This window comes from Sphaerodactylus townsendi, linkage group LG05 (genome assembly GCF_021028975.2).
Source record: "Sphaerodactylus townsendi isolate TG3544 linkage group LG05, MPM_Stown_v2.3, whole genome shotgun sequence".
NCBI classification, from domain to species: domain Eukaryota; kingdom Metazoa; phylum Chordata; class Lepidosauria; order Squamata; family Sphaerodactylidae; genus Sphaerodactylus; species Sphaerodactylus townsendi.
This window is the reverse complement of record NC_059429.1, coordinates 107269221-107288571: the sequence shown is the minus strand read 5'-3', so window position 1 is coordinate 107288571 and position 19351 is coordinate 107269221. Positions and strand designations below refer to the sequence as shown.

The 19351-nt window shown below is 41.8% G+C and overlaps 1 protein-coding gene across 4 annotated transcripts in view; it reads right to left on the bottom strand.

The window, feature by feature from the left end:
• Window positions 1-2195: 2195 nt before the first annotated feature.
• The window catches only part of DHX35 (DEAH-box helicase 35), a 42225-nt gene continuing 25069 nt past the window's right edge, over window positions 2196-19351 (bottom strand). For 2 of the 4 annotated variants that reach the window (XM_048497742.1, XM_048497744.1), the window contains 8 exons: window positions 17769-17864; window positions 15335-15429; window positions 14404-14481; window positions 13197-13326; window positions 11368-11449; window positions 9827-9898; window positions 8717-8855; window positions 2196-4416 (listed from right to left, as the gene is read on the bottom strand). In XM_048497742.1, the coding sequence (XP_048353699.1) occupies window positions 4372-4416; window positions 8717-8855; window positions 9827-9898; window positions 11368-11449; window positions 13197-13326; window positions 14404-14481; window positions 15335-15429; window positions 17769-17864 (737 nt within the window). In that variant the 3' untranslated portion in view covers window positions 2196-4371. The remainder of the gene's footprint in view (window positions 4417-8716; window positions 8856-9826; window positions 9899-11367; window positions 11450-13196; window positions 13327-14403; window positions 14482-15334; window positions 15430-17768; window positions 17865-19351) is intronic. The other 2 variants (XM_048497743.1, XM_048497745.1) reach the window with 1 other exon arrangement.

The window sequence follows — 19351 nt, the reverse complement described above, 5'->3', positions numbered from 1 at the left end:
CAACCCCCAAAGGGGTCGCAACCCACAGGTTGAGAACCGCTGCCATAGGAAGACCTGTGAAGTGTTACTATAGCATCAGCTAACTCACAGCCATTCTAATTGTTCAAGGAAGTTCAGCAACTGCTGATGCCAAAATCTGAGCCCTTGTTGTCTCAGGATGAGACAATTAGCTCTGATACTTCTGGCAAGTGTCTTGCTGATAAAATAACCAGAATATGCTCTCACCTGAATGTCAGTTGTAACACAGGAACACCAGAGGGCAGGACTAATACGCAGCCTAAAATATTTTTGGATGATTTTGCTCCCATTTCCATGAAGGATGTCGACAAGATCCTGGGATCAGTTAAGGCTACTTCTTGCACTCTGAATCCTTGCCCATTATGGTAGCTAAAATCATGTAAGGACCACTATTATAAATCAGTCACTAACTCAGGCTACCTTTCCTCGGTCACTCAAAAAGGCCATTATTTATCCATTCGCTGCTTTAAAAAAAATCCCTACAGCGAAATGAGGCGAATTATTGCCCAGTCTCTAACTTGTCCTTTTCATTCTGGTTTCAAGTTGAGCTATGTGACAGAGATGGCTCCACTAGCTTTAGTTGGCGACTTTCGTTTGAGTGTAGACAATGGCCATGCCCCCTCATTGCTCTTGTTGGACTTACCTGCAGCCTCTAATACAGTAGATAATACTACCTTGATGAAACCCTTGGAAGCAGAAATAGCTATCGGGGACTGTGTGTTGAACTGATACAAATTATTCCTCACAGTTTGGCCTCTAAAGGTTGCTGTGGGAGACCAGTTGTCATCAGTGTGGAACCTATCCTGTGTTGTTCCACAGAGCACAATTCTATCCCCCCTGTTTCTCTACGTAAAACCCATAGGAGAAATCATTTAGAGTTTTGGGGTTGGATATTGTTAATATGTGGATGATACCCAGCTCCATATATCGTTGTCCGAATCCTCTAGTGATCCAGTAGAAGTCCTGAATGACTGCCTGGCTGCAGTGATAAATTGGCTAAAAGTGAACAGATTGAAACTAAACCCTGAAAAGACTGAGGTAATGCTGGCTGGGAAAGCAGAGATCTTGAGGGACATTGTGCTCCTCACTGTTAATGGAGTCAGCTGACCCTTGGGGTTATTTTAGACCCAACATTATTAGCACAGAAGTTAACGTATTAGCAAAAAAGGCTTTCCTCCAACTCAGCCGAGCCCAGAAGATGGCCCCTTACCTTCATACAGCTGATAGCCACAGTATCTGAGCCACATCACAGAAAAATTGAGACTAGACTACTACAGTGCACCACACATTTTTCCCTTCAAGAACCATTTGGAAACTCCAATTGATGCAGAATGATGCAGCTCAGTTTTTTATAGCCAGCTAGATTGAGCATATATATTACTCCCATCCTATAGCTACTTCATTGGCTGCCTATCAGTTATTAGGTTCAATTTAAGGTATCATACAAAGCCCATAACATACAAAGCCCTTGGACTGTACCTTTGGAACCGCCTCTCCCTATCAGAGCAGGTGCAAATGGGCAAAATCAACCATTTCCCATACATGTGCCTTCTCCTTTGAGGAGAGCCTGAGGTGGAATTTTTTTTGCATCACTTCCGATACCTTCTTGAAAATTGGCAAGACATTCCACTGTCTCAAAGTTGAATATGGTCAAGTTGAATATAGATCAAGAATTTCACACTGAGTTCCTTTAGATGCTACGCAGGTTCAGTGACTTGTTAATTTGTCCATAAGCCCTAAATCTTCAACAATCATCACATCTTTTTGGCTCAGAAACTCTTCTTAAAAAAAACAGTTCTGGCAAACCAATGCAACGAATTCATTTTGCTTCCCTTCACCGTCTCTGTCTACCCATGGCACACCTTTGTTTTTAGCAACACGTGTCTTGCATTATTTTAGCCTGCCTTTGTGTAAGACTTCCACTTTTTAAAGGAAGCCTCCTTGGTTTTTATGGCTTCCTTGACTTTACTGATTAGCCACACTGACATCCTCTTAACTCGACAACATTTTAAAAACTATGTTATGTGTGCTATCTGAGGAAGGAAAAGTGGAATGTCAAATATAGTTACAACCTGAGTTACCTTCCAAGCAAACCAACTGCCACCAATCACAAACATACATCATATGGTAAGTGGTGCTGACAATCTACTTGTGTTAGTAGGCAGACACTCCCAACATTTCTTGATTCCACAGCTTTATTTTTTTCTCTAAAGTGTGTTACTATAGGACAAAGTGACATGAATGTTTACACATCTTTGTATCCAAGTCTCCATAAGCTCCAAAGGTAAACAGCTGTAGTTGTAAGTCAAATGCCCATTATGGAGCATCAACAATATTCTGGACACTACACAGTTCACATAAATACAGACAACCCCATCTCAAAAGAGCTCACAAACTGACAGAGAGAGAGAGATACACAGAGAACTAGTCACATCAGAAGTCCAGAGGTGGGAATGAATATTTTTTTAAGCGGCTGATATATACAATACAAAGTTATTGCATGGACCATACATTAACAGGACAAGCTTCTTTGCAGATCTGTAAGAAGCAGGATGGGAAGGAAGATCTGAAAGAGAGACTCCTAATGCACACCTGGGGCAAGGAAGACACAGGGTCTGTGTAAAAATTGCCATCATTTACATACATTTTAAAAAATGGAAAAGGGACCAGGGATTCAACAAAAGCAGTGATCTTAAAAACACATTCAAACAACATCATTCTAAAAGAAACAACATCTGAAAATAAAGATATAGTTATTCAAAATTATGTCAGTGGTACAGGGAGAAGAAGAAGAGCTTTTGCAGAAAGACAGCCAATGCACTATTTGGCTAGAGGCTGACCACTCTTCACCTTTTGAAGGATGCAGCCAGCAAAGAGCAGAATATTGTTAAACCTGTTCAGAGGGTAAGTGAATTTTGTGCAAGTACTTTGCAGGTTCATTGAAGCCTACTGTGGCCTTAGTGAAACCGGGCTGCAAGTAGCAGAGACAGGGGGATTTCACTAGCTAAAATCTCATTCCCTCCCTCCCAAAAATGGGGGCTAATTTATTTGCAGAGAACTGAATCTCCTTCCACTTATTCTATGTGGCCATCTCACTATATAAATGGGAGAGCAAGAGCCCCACTCAAGGAACAAGGCTTCCAAGCATAGGAACACCATCACTTTTCACCATTTCTTCCTTTACCGAAGTGGCATCAGCAGAATAAGGAATACCCCCTCGTCTGGTCAAACAAGAGAAGATCACAGAAGGCGCAAATGGCCTCAGAACAGGACCTATTCACAGCCCCATTTCTAAACCAAGGGCATCCCTCGAACATCCTGCATCCAAATCTGAAGAAAAGAGAATTCACTCATGAGCTGTCCTCCTAGAGGAAGTATCCTCTCTTTATTGCTGTGCAGTCACTATCGTTTGACTGTTAAATGACTGATACGGATCATGAATCGAGGCAAAAGGAACACTTGGCAAGGCAACCCCAGACCTAACACAGAACCTTTTGAAGACGCCCAGCTTCAAATTGTTTTATAGCCAGATACGTGTGGATATTTCTGGTCTCAAGTCCCTTCGTTCTATTTCTGAAACAAAAGGCAAGGAACCGAGGACTCATGTGAATCTTGGTTGTGAATGCAAGGCTCCATCGACCTGCTCCATCAACCCCGTCTTCAAAATAGCTTGAATTACATGGGGAGGCTTAGTGCAAATAAATACTATGGGCGTGTCCTGAAGTGACAGACGCTGTCAAAAAAGCTAAGCCAAAGAAAAGGCGCAGAGGAGCAATACAGGAGAAGACTAGAATTCTATTGCTTCAGGGCAACAACAGTAAAAAATAAAATCACAGCAGTTAGGCACAATCACAGTTTCAGGGTTTTCATTGCAACCCATTAAAGGTATTTCAAGGCTTTGCATGTGGCCCCAAACCTGTCTACAATTTGCAGGCAGGTGAAGGATAGCCAGCAGCTTTCACAGTGGTCGAAAAGGATCCTGAGCTCCACTTCCCCACCCCAAGGACTTAGCGTGGTTCCCCAAGCATTCCCGTGATTTTGTATGTCTCCTGTACTGCTATTTTTTTTCCCTACCAAGTTTAAAAAGGAGCAGAGGTGTCCTTGGTAAACAGGAATGGCCACAATTAAGATGGAGAGATAAAATGTCCACAATGCAAGCTCTACGTTAAATGTTACAATGTATTTGGTCATGCATAAATTCCTACAGGATCCTGGCAGGCAGGCAGTTCAACACGTACAGTTGATGTGGGGTCCGGTTGCTAATCAACTAATCGTTAAATGGGTCTGCAGCACAGTGTCAATACAGCGACAGGTTCAGCATCACACAGCCGGAAGCTCAACAGCCACGCAGAGTCAGTGGTCATCAACTTTACTTCTTTTGGCTTTCAGGGAAAGATGCTACAAAGAAAGAAATAGACTTTCATAAACGTTCAGCATTGGGCAATAATTTCTTCCATTTCTAACCTGATTTCCATGTTAGCAACAGTCCATCTTTTTTTTTAAGTCATGCACCAAGTCAAATATTTCACGTTGAAATATTCCAGAAAGCAGATAGAGCCCAGAAGCATTTGCCAATACAAAATCAGTGCTATTTATAAAGCCATAAACAATTTTGTTGCCTGATACTCAAGAACATAAAGATGCTATTTAAAAAAAACTGCACAGTAGTTGAGTTTTATAATTACTTCCTTTTTAAAAGGCACTTTTACAGTATTGACACAGTCCATTATTAATACTGCCAAAGATAATGTCTTTATTCATTACAAGGAGAGCAGGTTAACAAATGTTTAACACGTTTAGTTGCTAGCCTAGCATTATAGGTACTCAACCAGTATTTCAAGAAGATGGTTTCTGCATTCCAAGCTCAGGTGCTTACATATGTCTGAGCTTAAACTTATTTCCGAAGCTGACAGCTCATTTCATTGCTGTGATTTATATCACAGCGTCTGATTAGGTGCGCTCTCTGTGTCATCTGAATATGTACTCGAGTGACTGGCGTAGTCTAGATTTCACTGACAGAGAAAGGAGATTGAATTTTTGGAACACACAAGACTTTTCTCAGCTCCTTTCTCCCTTCCCTTCAACTTAAATCCACCATCCCTTCAAAATCGTATGGAGCTTGTGACAGAGCAGGCGGTTTATCAGCGGATAGGTGTGTTACCAGAGAAAGATAAGTGCAGTTGAAGACGGCTTGGCACAGCAGACAAATAACTCCACCACACAGTAGCTTCACTTCAAAGAAGGAATTTTACTTTCAGGTGCAAGCTATATACAGTGAATATCAAGGAACAAACCGGCAGCATGCCTCGCAGTAAACAAGAATCCCTAACAGATAATGTGCACTGATAGTGCTCCACTAATATACAAACACTGCCCAATCACTGAGAAGGTCACAGCACCGGATCAGACTGGTTTGGTTCAGTTGCATCAGGCTTTTGCCAACTGACCCTGGATGACAGGTGCTGTCATTTAGATCTCCATGATCTGTGCACAAGATGCACACCTCTTTATTTTGATTCCCTGACAGCTTGTGTCAGTTTGATGTTGGTGGTTCCCTTGTTACAAGGACATTTAGAAGAATCATTAGGACTCATTTGTTCCCATTCTTATGTAGATTCTTTTGCCTAGTTTCCAGCAGTGTGATTCTAACCAGAATTGCACCCTTCTGGGCTTGACATCTGTGGACTTCGAAAAATCCCTTTGAACTTTCCGGGAATACAGAAAGCAATCCACATTTCCACTTTTTTGTGCTTCGGACCCTTAATACGGTTTGGGTCCAGTGTACTTAGGGGTGCCACCAACCAGCCATTCCTATCCTGGTAAAGGCACCTTGTTTCCCAGGGCCACCATTCCGGGACGTACAGCCAAGTGGTGGATGTAGCAAGGCATTCTCAATGGCGGTTCCTATGCTGCACAATAGCTTTCCCAAAAGAGATCCCCTAGTTTTTACCGCTCACTGCGTTCCAGCAGAGGGCTTCATTCGGAAAACATATCCAGGTTGACCTAAATAGTACTTTTAAATCATTTTACTTTTGCTCTTTTTTTTAAGGTGATTTTAGTTTTGATTTTAAATCATTTACAGTGTATTCCTAAGGAGGGCTACTCCAGTCTAAGCCCATTCATTGCAATCGGCTTCGACTGGAGTAACTCTGAACAGCATAGCACAGTGTTAGTGTATTCATTTTACTTAGCACTTGGGGATGAAAGTGACCAGATATTTCACCATCATTTCTGAACACCATCATCTTTGACTTAATTTTACTTACACTTCTGACCAATGCAAATGAGGGAGGGAGGAATGAGCTATGTTACTCACAGAAAAGATTCTGCCAGAATGTACAGCCACAGGAGGGAAGGGAGTTACTCAGGACAACAAGCTATCCATTATGAGCATTCTATAATAGTCATCCCCTCATGAAATATGATAATTATAAGTAATTACCAAGGCTACTGCCAGTTACTTTTGACCATTAACTCAGCAGCTGCTCAGCTAATTCACAGAATTCACCTCTTCTTACAGGCACACAGCAAGCTAGAATGTTGGAATGATTGTGTGCTACCTGTTCACTTAGTCGTAAAAACGTTAGATGCAAGAAGATTTAATACCATTGTAATGTTGGCTCATTTCCTTATCATGCCGTCCCTCAGATCATTGGCTTAAGCCTCAAAAATTGATATCCTTGCAACACCAACTTTCTGGAACTCGCTGCGTTTTACTAAGCTGCTTCCCAGTTCCCTGCAAGATGCTGGTTAGCATCTCTAAAGTCCTTAAAAGCCTGCATTACTTAGGGGAGTGGCTACCTCATATGCTCTTTCCCTTTCATTAAAAGTCACCTGAATAAGAGTTGCTCAGGCATGAGGGAGTGTAAACCAAGACCTTCCTTCTCTCTTGTCCTCTCCCTTTTATGGAAACACTCACCCAGGAGATATGATTGACACATTCACGTTGTAGTTTCCAGGATAAATTAAACTAAGCAAGTTTCTGTTTTTCAGTATATTCTTTTCCCTTAGTACAAAATGTCAGGCAAAATATGTCAATTTCAGCTAACCTTTTAAAATCCTGCTCATTAACAACCTAATGATATTTCTAGATGGGCAAACAGAAGCTGATTCATTCACATTTAAAACGAAAACAGAACAGCTACATTCTGCTAAAATTGCTGACTACGCTCCAGTTCAACACCTGGCTTTCCTGACAAATAGCAGCAACACACCTACCAACAACCTGGGCACATGTAGTCAGTCACCTGCACAGTTACATAAAAGGCCAAGACTATCCCTACATCCCACAACCGGCACACAATCAATGATATTTCACCCTTTCATTCTTTCGTGGGCATCCTGCCTTTTAAGATAAGTTTGTAGACAACATACAGGACATCATGCTCGGAGAGATGTGTATATTCCCCTCCCCATCTTAAATTCCATAAACCTTATGAGTGGGCAGGGATAAGCCAAATACCCAGGAGATAGTAGGGCTAGATTTGGAAGCTTGAAAAGGACGATCGTGGCCTGGAAACCAAGCCCTAGAGGAAAGGCTGAGGGACTTGGGAATGTTTAGTCTGGAGCGGGAAGATTGAGGGGCAACATGATTGATCTCTAAGTATTTGAAGGACTGTCACTCAGAGGCGGGTATGGAGGTGTTCCTCTTGCAACAAAGGATAGGACTTGCAATCATGAGTATAAATTATGTGTAGAAAGGTATCATTTGGATGTGGTGAGTTCCTCTTCTTTGGCAGTCTTGAAGCAGTTGGATGAATGCTTGCCAGGGATGCTCTTGGCTGACCTTGTACTGAGCAGGGGGTTGGGCTAGATGACCTGTATGACCTTTCCAATTCTATGATTCTTTTTAATAAGACTTTTAAAAGAGTATGGGAACATTTTTACTTATCAGTGCCCAGCACTTAACTTCATGCATAACCTTCCGGAAAATGTAAACATTTTACTTTAAATAGTTAGCACTTTGTAATTATAGCCTTGCATTTAATAGCATGAGGATTGGCTCCCATACAGACTGGGAGATCTGCATAACAGGGCAAGCCACAGCTATGATTTAGAATTCTGCTTACCTGGGGGAACTTCAAATGTGCAGAAACACCCACCTTTTTTAAAAAAAACCTCCCCACAAACAACCTTGTGTTGAGTCTCAAATGCCAAATGTTGGTAGCCATGTCTGTACATGTGTGGATATTGCAAGAAAAAAAGCCATAGCAACCAAAGCAGCACCCAAACAAGGGCAGCAGTTAAGGTGGTCGGAAGGACAAATGTGGAGCTAGTGACAGGGACAGATATTCAGTGGAAGCTGCAGTGAGTGAAGCACGGGGTGGGAAAGTCCATACTGGCGGAAGGGGTGGGATTTAACCTCCTCATACATCACTGAGTCATTCCCCCACACTTCTGGCTCAGAATAGTCTTTAATATGCCATTTCATATCATACAAATATGCAGTATCTTTTAACATCACTGCTCGATCACCGTTGCCTGGACTGAAAATTAAAGAAGTCCAACAGAACACTGTACTCTATTGGACAATTTTTGGAAGTGGTTTAACTGACGTTTTTTATTACTATGGTTACCGTGGGTCATATTAAACAGACAGTTACTGACCGGACACAATTTGCTTGAACTATTGCAAAGCACATTTAGCAAGCGCAGGAAAAGCAGAGAATAACAAGAGCTGCCAATACGGCAATGGTACCGTTTGGAGTCCATGCCGAGCCCGTACCGTTCCTTGCTGGTAAAAGTGAGGGGCCAGTTCCAATAGCCAAGCAGACTCAATCGCTGTCACATCTCGCATATAATACTTAGAGGTCTGGATAACTTCGTTGTAGACCACCCTGAAAAACAGAGGGGAAAAAAGGCATCAACTAGCAGATCATGTGAATAGCAGAGTACTTATTTTACCTAAGAAACAGGTCATTATATAGATAGGGAGCCAAAATGATATAACCACTACCTACATCTGTGTATGAAGAAACACATGCATGCTCGCAGCCCATGCAAAGGGGATCAGAGCATTCAGGTGTCATTTTAGGGCTATTTTCTCCTCTGCACAGTTACTTCATTTTTACTACCACACTAGATGAACAATATCCATTGCACACTGAAAAAGACAGAGTGAGGGTCTGAAGAAAATCCAGTTAAACCCTCCCCAAAGTCCATATTGCTCATTATATTCTCAGGGCATTGCTTTTGGGATGGGTTTGATCACCTGGCTGTACACTTTGAGCATAAGTCTCAAGGACCGCTACAGGGTCTGAGATCCAAACATAATATTAACAGTCCTACCTTCTTTCTTGCACTGTCAGATTTGAACATCCTCCAGCAGGGCAATACAAAGATTTCTAACAGCAACAACCAAAAGACTAATAAAACCACCATCAAAAAAAGGCTGTAGCACTAATTAGTGCTCATTTGATTATTCCTCAAAAATGCATGGTATGGATGGCCATGAACATAAATATTATAAGAAATTTTCCGGGTTCAGTGCAAGCCTCTGGAACTCGGTGCTTAGGACAAAGAACAAAACAGAACTTACCACGCAATCCTAAATCCCCATTAAGTGGACTTAGAAGGGAACAGTTCTGCCTAGGAATGCACCTTTAGTTTTCAGTCCTATACAATTTTCAGTTCTATACAACTGCTTCCCAAATGCTATGACCTACCAAGATTTTTAAAATCTTTTCTGAAGCAGCAGCAACAGTGAATGAAGGGAATAGTGTGCATAGTGAAACCACAATTTTCCATAAACAATTATGACCCAGAAATATAGGCAGTGTCCAACCCAATTAAACCTTTTTCAACATACCAACGAGGTGGTTTCTCTGCATACAGTACTGAGGAGGGATGGATATACAGTTCATGGTCATCACGAATAGTCCTAGAAAGAGGAGTGTCATTGAAGGCTGAATGTTTGCATGTAACTATTTAAAGGGGGGGGGGGGACGACACACAATGCAGGTAAGAGCAGTGCAAACAGGTACTTCACAAGCTAGCTGCAGGTATCAAATTCTGGCAAGGATTTCCAACACTCACAGATGTTCCTGCCTATATGACAAGAGGAGGAATGACAGAGCTTTCATGCTCCAACACAGAAAAGTTCGATCGTCTCTCTACATTCAACTGTCTATAAATATAGCAAATTACTCAGTTTACTATGAAACAGGCTGGGTCCCAAAGCTTACTTCTACTTGCACTAGATTTTCACTTATTCCTGGTCAGGTACTCCACATTGTTCCTCAGGGTCCACTGACCTCCCCCCCGTCACAGGAATAGGATCTTCGGGAGAACAGAAAGGGTAGCTTTGCCTGGGATGTGGTGCTCAGGATCCACTGAACTCTGTTGTGCTAGGTTCAAATGCCAAATCATCCATGAACAGACTTGGCAGAAGTCACACTCTTAGCTCAATATTCTGATCTCAGAAACAGAAATGGTAACACACTATCTCAACACAATTTTTCTGAAGGTAACTTGAGGGTAATTATAAGGGCAAATTAAACTAAGCAGATATTAAGAGAAATAGAAGCCACTACAATAAAAAGAAGCCTACCAAAAACTTCCTAACAAATCAACCAATTTTAACAAAGGGGAAAGCAGCTCTATCTCTCAGCCAACAACAGAAGGTCTTGTTCTGGTATATGAAGCAGGGCATTGTCTGCTAAATTGATATGATTTATTTAGTACATTTTATCTCTCCTCCATTTTTCCCTCACAACCACCTTGTGAGGTAGATCAAACTGAAAAGAGAGTCATCTGGCAAGCTTAACAGCCTAGTAGGAATTTGAGCCAACATCACTCAGATCCTAAAACTGACACTCAGCCACTACATTATACTATTGGCTCCAGACGATAATGATACTAAAATGCTGCTGGAAGCTTTTAACTACCATGCTTTCTTTGGCAATTCTTCAGGTGAAAGAATTTTTGTCTAAGAAACTGGTGAACACTCAGAAAAGTCTCTTTCAGTCTCTCAGAGGTAGCCAAGTTGAGCTAGGAGAGAAAATGTTCACTTATCCCCCTCCCCCAGTCAAACATAATTTTCTATCCTTTCAGCAAAATTCACAGACAGGGCTTTTTGGGGGGGGGGGCTCTTAGCTTTTCTATTGCCCCTTCTCCAAGGGACAACCTAGGTCTATATAATAAGCTGTTGTTCCTTTTACATTCTCCACCTGAGTGCTGCACCTATACATCTCTCTCTCTCTCTCTCTCTCTCTCTCCCTCCCTCCCTCCCTCCCTCCCCCACCCCTATTTGCAGGGCTGAGCTTCAGTGACCTAAGCAAATCACAATTTTAGAAAAACTAAGCTTTTAGGGTTGTTTCCTGTGTGCCAAAAAATCTGTGTGGATTTTACCTGTATGCTCCAGTAGAGTGAAATCTGGCTGCATTAGCAAAGAATCCAGCAACTATGCATCTCAGAACAGGATCAGGATCACCTGAAATGGAGAACAGGACTCCTTATCCTGCAGAATTTGGATGAAAGACCAAGAGCTTGCACAAGAGAAAATCAACTGCTTAGACAACAAAAACAAAATTACCAGATGGGGTGGAAGAGACTGGAGAACACGGATGCTGGCATGGCTTTTTAGCTGAAAGGTCCTCTGAACTATGGCAATGTCTTTTTTATGAGTCACGTGGCGCTGCTGCGGGGAAGAGACCGGCTTCCAATGTCTCTAGGACACAACCCAGTACTTTTGCACCCAATAGATGGAAAAGCAGCTTCCTTAGAATGGGGCTGGGGGAGAATTTTGGACTTGATAATCAGCTGCAGGAAGTGTGTCAAGGCAGTCCCCGTCCTCACTACTTCTCTCCTCAAACTGGCAACTTTCTGCAGCTGTTTTTGATGGTTTAGAACAAAAAACACAATGAAGTAGGACAGAGTTGCAGGCATCTGCCATAAATTATACAGTTTGGCCAAAGGATGTTCCTCTTGGGGCTAACATTCAGTGAAGGAGAAGAACATAGTGCTCTTCTAGTAACTGCTCAATATTTATCAATTACATTTTAACCCTTTCTTCCAGAAGCCTGGGGTAGTGAACCTGGCTTTGCACTCCTCTGACTCAATTACTCAAAACGTGATTTTTTCTGGAGATAGGCCAAGTGCTTTCATTAAAAACAAAAATAAAAAGGTGAATAAAACAGAAGTCCGGTGGCCCTTTGAAGAATAACAAAATTTATTCCAGCATAAACTGGAATGCAAACGCATTAGGCTAATTTATACGAACAGAAAGGCATTTGTGTGTGTCTGTGGTGGGGAGGACAGGGAATGCTACAAAGAGAAGCAGATTCAGAACAAAATCTAATCTAAAAGAGTAATCAGCTCACAACGGGCGTGAGACACTCGGCTTTTGTTAGATAGGCAAAACATAAAACCAAATATGGAATAAAGTGGGATAACCAGATACAGCAGGAAGTTACAGAGATATAACTGAAGTAATTAAACATCTCTAAGGGCCGGGACAAGCAAAGTATTAACATTTATAGTTGATGAGGAACCTCAGATCTCTGCTAAACTGAGGTGGAGTTGGGGTGGATTATTTTGAATTCGTTAATGAATTCTAATTCATCCATTTTATGTTGGATTCTCCCTTTGAAAGAGAGCAGTAAGTAAGATTACCTCTTCCAGTTTTTGACCTTGGTCCACTACATCTGCAACCAAGAAGTTTACAAGTTTAACTAATGCTGGGAATAACTCAGATTACCATGCTTTCTTCAGCCGGCACCCTCTTGTTCAAGGCACACAACTGATTGTCAGGTTGCATGTATGCAGTATGGTGTTAACGCCCTCTCACCATGTGGACTGTTTCTCTAATGTGAGGTATTCACTAATCAAGCAGGAAGAGGCTTTTAGGAAAAGGAAAACACCAAAAGGGACTAAGCTAAGCAAAGTACACTGCATGTCTCCAGGGATAAATAGCCAAGGTAGTAATGTCTCCCCAGCCTGAGAACATGAGACAACTAGGGAGTAAGAGGTGCAAGCAGATTCCATGACATAGAAAACTTTCATCATACTTTACATTGGCACTGTAAATATCCTAGACTTTGCTGAAACCATTTTAAAAGACTGGGTGCAAACAAACCAATTGTGAAGAAAAAGCACAAATGGAAATTCTGCATTCAGTGTTTAACAAGGAGTAAACACTAGGTAAGAAATGATCAAGAACTTGCTCTCATTGCTCATACCTTCACTGGACTTTTTGGGCACTTTGAACTTGACAAGAAGTTTTTTCAGCTGTTCTCTCACAGTTGTGGCTCTGATAAGACCTTTGTAATTCAGGAAATGATCCTGACACCACTGAGAACTCTTGTTATGCTGAGGACAAAGAAAGAAAGCTAGAATTGACACTTAAAAAAACCAGAAAAGTCTACATTCATTTCACTTTCTACTTCTGCTTCCCTAAACCTTGTTAGAGTCTGCCATTGCTGCTAAAGTGAGACTTGTGTGCCTACGAATTTTGAAGTCCAGAGATTAGAAAAAAAGAAAAGACAGAAAAGTCCTTGCTCAAAAGATAACACATAAGGAAAAGCCTGAGTAAAGGGTAGAGAAAGTAAGTTGTATGGGGAAGGCAAACAAAGAGGTGAGTCTTTACAGACAGAACAAAGCAGATACCCGGGAATGGCAAGGGGGTGTTCCAATTGTAAAGGAACAACTATGAAATAGAAATTCTGAGCTTTGAGGACTGGCAGCAGATTATATGGAATGGGGGGGGGGGAAACGTGGGGGGGAGCCCCCAAGAAGACCAGGAAGGCAGGAGATAATGAAAGAATTTAATGGTGAGTGGGACAAGTTTATAAGCTCAGTATTATTGACAGTTCAGTAGTTCAAGGAATGATACTGAGGAATGAAATGATCAAACTGATGTAGGACTTTCAGTGCTCCAGGAGGGGCTTCAGTACCTACAGAACTCCTTGTTCCCAGAACTGTCTTTACAGCACAAGTTACCCATTCAACCCCCCACCCCAAAGTGGCTCAAAATAATCATTCTGAAACCCAGGGAAACTTTCAGGATTTTCAGAAAATATCTTTAAAAGCGATGGGGAGGGATTAAATTTTAAATGATTATAAGTGTCAAGATTTTGTGAGATATATCATGAGATCTTGGCCTGCAATTTACTTTGCCTAAGCCCCAAAAATTAAGTGACACCCTTCAAGACTACCTGTGAAATATCAGTAGCAATTTCAGATTGCCTAGGCAGTTCAGAACAATATCACGGAGTCCTCGTTTGCAATATGGCGAGAGGGGAGGTAGGGAAAAGCAGGAGACAATCAGCCAACAGAGTAGGAGGAAAAGTGGAGAAGGCTGCAGTAAGGTGAGGAAAAGGGTGGGGTGTGAGGTTGACTAGGTAAAACCTTTCCCTCACTTCTGTCTCTTCACATACTTTAGCTTACTTTTATAAAGGCTTCATAGACATTTAGCATAGTGAGATGGTCACCCTCCTCCACTGCAAACTTTCTATGTTCTCTGATCTGCAAAAAAGAGACATAATTTTTTTAAAAGAAAGAAGACACAAGCAAATATTTACTTCTTATAGGAACCACGTATTTTCTCTTGGCAATAGATTGTGACTAGTCTTATCTTTGCAATTCCCACCACTACCTATTCTCTATATTCACTAATAACAGCTTGTCAAGAGCAAAGCCATCTTGGAGGAACTTTATAATTAGCTCCAACTAAGTTCATTGTTCTATGATTCTATTTTGGCTTAGCCATACAGAGACACATTTACTGGTCAAGGCCATCTACTCAGGCTAGTAAATCAGCTCCTACAGTTCAGCTATAAATCTGGTATGGGAGTGAGAACTCACTCTCACCTTGGAAGTTCCATGAATATTGCTAAGGGACTGGTTGAAGTGGTCAGGAGGTTATGGCCAGTGTTTTTTGAAGTACAGTTAGAAAGAAGAATTCTTATCTCCTTTACTCTTTTCTCCTTACCCTTCCTTGCTGCCAAGAAGATATTGATATTAAACTGTGAAACTTTTTGCTTTAACAACCAACCCTGCATTGCTGGAGAGCCCTCCATTGGGTTCAAAAGAGTGGCCTATGTCCGAGAGCTGAGGCTGTGGCGTAGCTGCCACAAACCTGAGGTGGAAGCTGACACCCCCGGGGACCGCCCCGGCCATGCCCCCACTATCCCAGGGAGGGCAAATCCGCCAGTGTGGGCATGCACCACTTCCACAGTGCAATGACCACCCCACCCCCCTGCCTACTTTGGATGGGGCTGTAAAGCACTTCACATAGTTTACTGACAAGAAGAAATTTACTGCTTTTACTTAGGCTGTAGAATTTGAAAGACACTGATGGTGTGAAAACTTAACTTACAGCTTGTGACTTTTGATTTGGAGGAACTGAAAAGATATTCTGGATCTGCATCATGGCTGCGATACTCAGAATCTCCTGGGAGCAACCAAAATTCCCTGCAATGTTTTCAAAGGAGAAATAAAGACTGCTCACTTTCATGCTGCTAATGTACTACAGCAATTAAGAAAATAATTCATTCACACGTTCCTGGTTAAAACAGCTACAGCAGCTGATGAAGAGGTTATCCCACAAAGCAAGGCCAGGTATGAAAAATGCCTACAGAACTGGCTGAACCAGAAAAAGGGATGTTGATAAGCTTGTTAAAAAGAAACCACTGTTTTACTAACAGCTACTTCATCGGTGCCATCACACTAACACGCTAAATAACACAGGTAAGAAAATGTGCATATTATGCCTCTCCTTTGAACTGAATTGGGAAATACAATCTGGAAATAAATGCTGGTTGTTGACCGCAAATAAATATTCATTCATTCATCTGGAAATATTTGTTCTAGCAGCTGTTTTACAGATAAGGACACAGTGCCAATCAGGCAGAGGACCAGGCAGCTGCCAGTTGGTGGATTATGTATTATTTAGCACACATTCTGTTGTGAACTAGGAGCTGGCCCCTGTGAAACATTCAGCCTTCCACCAACACAAGGCGCTTGCATCTGGTGAAATGCGCATCTTCTGCCAATGCAAGGTTCACCAACCCTATAAAAATCAGTTGCCACAACTGCTAAAAACAGGAATGCTACCAACTGTACTGAATAAGATTAGAACGAGTACCACCTGGCTTACAGATATCCTTACACACCCTCAAATCAATCAACAGATTAAATTTGAAACTGACTATGCCAAATACCAGCACTTAACTGTTTTCTGCCTTTCTGGTTTTAACACAACAAAACTGGCTTAAATTTAAAGGTGCATTTTATATTCCAATTTCTATTTTGCCCCATTCCAGAACCCAGGGGGTACATAATAGTTTTTAAATCACATGACTTTAAAAAAGGCTAAAACCTAACCTTTAATTGCGTACTATGACAGGTAGGAGGAAAGCTTTCCTCTTGGGCTCTCCCTGCTCCAATAAATCCATCTTTATCTTGCTCTTCCTACAAGGAAGTCTGGGTGGTTTACATAATGCTCTCTCACATTGTTATCTTAAGCAAGGTTAGGCTGAGAGAAAGTGACTGGCCTAAAGTCACCCAGGGAGCATTATGGCCAAGAAGGGATATGGATCTGTCTTGCTGATTCTTGCCTGACACCCTATAAAAACCACACCTTACTGGCTCTCAGTTTGAAAGCTGTTCCAGGCATCCCCGGCCTTCAAGAGCAGCTCCTTTGGAGATGCAAGTATCTGCAGTAGAGAGAGGGCCAGAAAAGCCCCAGCACTCTCATAGACAGCCAAAATTTGAATCCCAGTCTTGGATAACGTAGCATAAGGTCTTTCCTTTTGACCTTAAGGATCAAGAAAGAAAGAAATGGAAGACCAGACCATTCAAGACTTTGTCAAATCTACACTGTAAGTCTGGCACATTTTGTGGTATCTGGGTTTTTAATTTCTCTGGAAAGCACCTGCAGAAAGAAAGCAGAAACTGCCCTCTCCTATGATCATAAGAACATAAGAACTAGCCTGCTGGATCAGACCAGAGTCCATCTAGTCCAGCATTCTGCTACTCACAGTGGCCCACCAGGTGCCTTGGGGAGCTCACATGCAGGATGTGAAAGCAATGGCCTTCTGCTGCTGCTGCTCCTGAGCACCTGGTCTGCTAAGGCATTTGCAATCTGAGATCAAGGAGGATCAAGATTGGTAGCCATAGATTGACTTCTCCTCCATAAATCTGTCCAAGCCCTTTTTAAAGCTATCCAGGTTAGTGGCCATCACCACCTCCTGTGGCAGCGTATTCCAAACACCAATCACACATTGCGTCCTAATTCTTCCCCCCAGCATTTTCAATGAATGCCCCCTGGTTCTAGTATTGTGAGAAAGAGAGAAAAAATTCTCTCTGTCAACATTTTCTACCCCATGCATAATTTTATAGACTTCAATCATATCCCCCCTCAGCCGCCTCCTCTCCAAACTAAAGAGTCCCAAACGCTGCAGCCTCTCCTCATAAGGAAGGTGCTCCAATCCTTCAATCATCCTAGTTGCCCTTCTCTGCACTTTTTCTATCTCTTCGATATCCTTTTTGAGATGTGGCAACCAGAACTGAACATAGTACTCCAAGTGCGGTCGCACCACTACTTTATATAAGGGCATGACAATCTTTGCAGTTTTATTATCAACTCCTTTCCTAATTATCCCCAGCACAGATCCTAGTGTGTATATACACAATGAAATCCTATAAAAACAAGGCCCTTTGGTGATGAAACCATAGGAGAATTCTACTTCAATCAGGCAAGAAACTGAAAACATACAAGGCAAATGACCGCAGCGGGCCCCTGACATTACCTGATTCCAGTAACATCTTTGCAAACATTGGATTCAAAGGAAATTCTGCTATCCTAATTCCAAGAGGTTCTGTGAGACGACAATATTTATCAAGTCCTGCAGAAAAAAGTATCAGGCATGTAGAATATAAATGCTGATGACTCAAAGTAGTACTATAAGACATTCTGAATCAACTTAACTGATTTCAGGCACTGCAAGGGGATGGGACACACAGACTACAATATAAATGTCAGCTCACTTGGCAAGAGCATACAAAAGGATATTCTTTCTCTGAATTTTATGGAAACTGTGAAAAAACATTAACATGATTCTTTCCACAGAGGTTTGTGGAGCAAATACCATTCTGCAGAAGATACCAGTTAAAATTTACTGCTGGTATTTGCTGCCTGGGAAACCACTTCTGGGGCCTACAAGTTAATCAGAAATGATGAGCTTCTTACCAGATAATCAGAATTCCAACTAAACTATTCTGCAACATGCAGGAACTTCTTTTTCCTTGCCGGGGGGAAGGGGAGGGGACATTAACACAGATTATGAGCCTTGTGCACAGGCTGCAGCTAATGTGAAGCACCATATTAAAATTCTGACTTAATGACAATTGAAACCAGAAGCAGCCTCTTGTATTTCACCAGCTCAGGCCATTCCTGCATCCACAAAAGAATGCAGATATATTTTTGCGCTGCAGCCGTGCTGTGATAAAAATGCACCTCCAGAACACACTCAAAATTATTTTATTGCATGATTTTCATATACTGTGTGTGCATTAAAAGGAGATCTGACAGTAGCCCCAGATTGTACCTAGTTGCCTAAGGAACAGGAAAGATATTGTGTGTGTGTGTGTGTGTGTTGTCAAGTCACAGCTGACTTATGGCAACCACATAGGATTCCAAGAAAAGAGAAGTTCAAAGGTGGTTTGCCATTACCTGCCTCTGTGTCACAACCCTACTAGTCCCATACAATTCTAACCAAGACCAACCCCACTTAGCTTCTGAGATCTGACAAGATCAGGCTAGCTTGGGCTATCCCAGCCTTAGCTAAGCCTATATTATCAGAAAGTAAGTTCATCCAGCTACCATTCTAATTCCTGGAATCATTTGAATACCAAATCAAGTTGGTATCAATCATTTTTATGTAACCTAAATCCATACAACCAGTAAGTTTTTGACAATACAGAGATTGGAAAACTGAGAAGAATATGATGAATATTCTTATCTTTTAAGGACTACTTTGCTTTTTGGAGTGTACTTTGGGGAGAGTTTATTAATATTCCTATTCTCGAGAAGAAACCATAAAAATCTATCTATGGCTTGTTACATCTGTTTTACTCTCCTGTGAGGCTGGCTAGGATGAGAGAACGTGACTGGCCTAAGGACACTTTCATGGCACAGTGAAGGTTCAAGCCTGGGCCTTCCAAACCCTAGTCCATTATTCTGGCCGCTACACCACTACATAGAAAATGAAATGTTCAGCTGAAATGTGCACCAGAAAACCATCTTACATTTGCAGTACAATATCTCCAAAGGCCCTTTTGACACGTTCACCTTTTTAGCCTTGATGACATGCTAACAAGGAAAAATGGATCC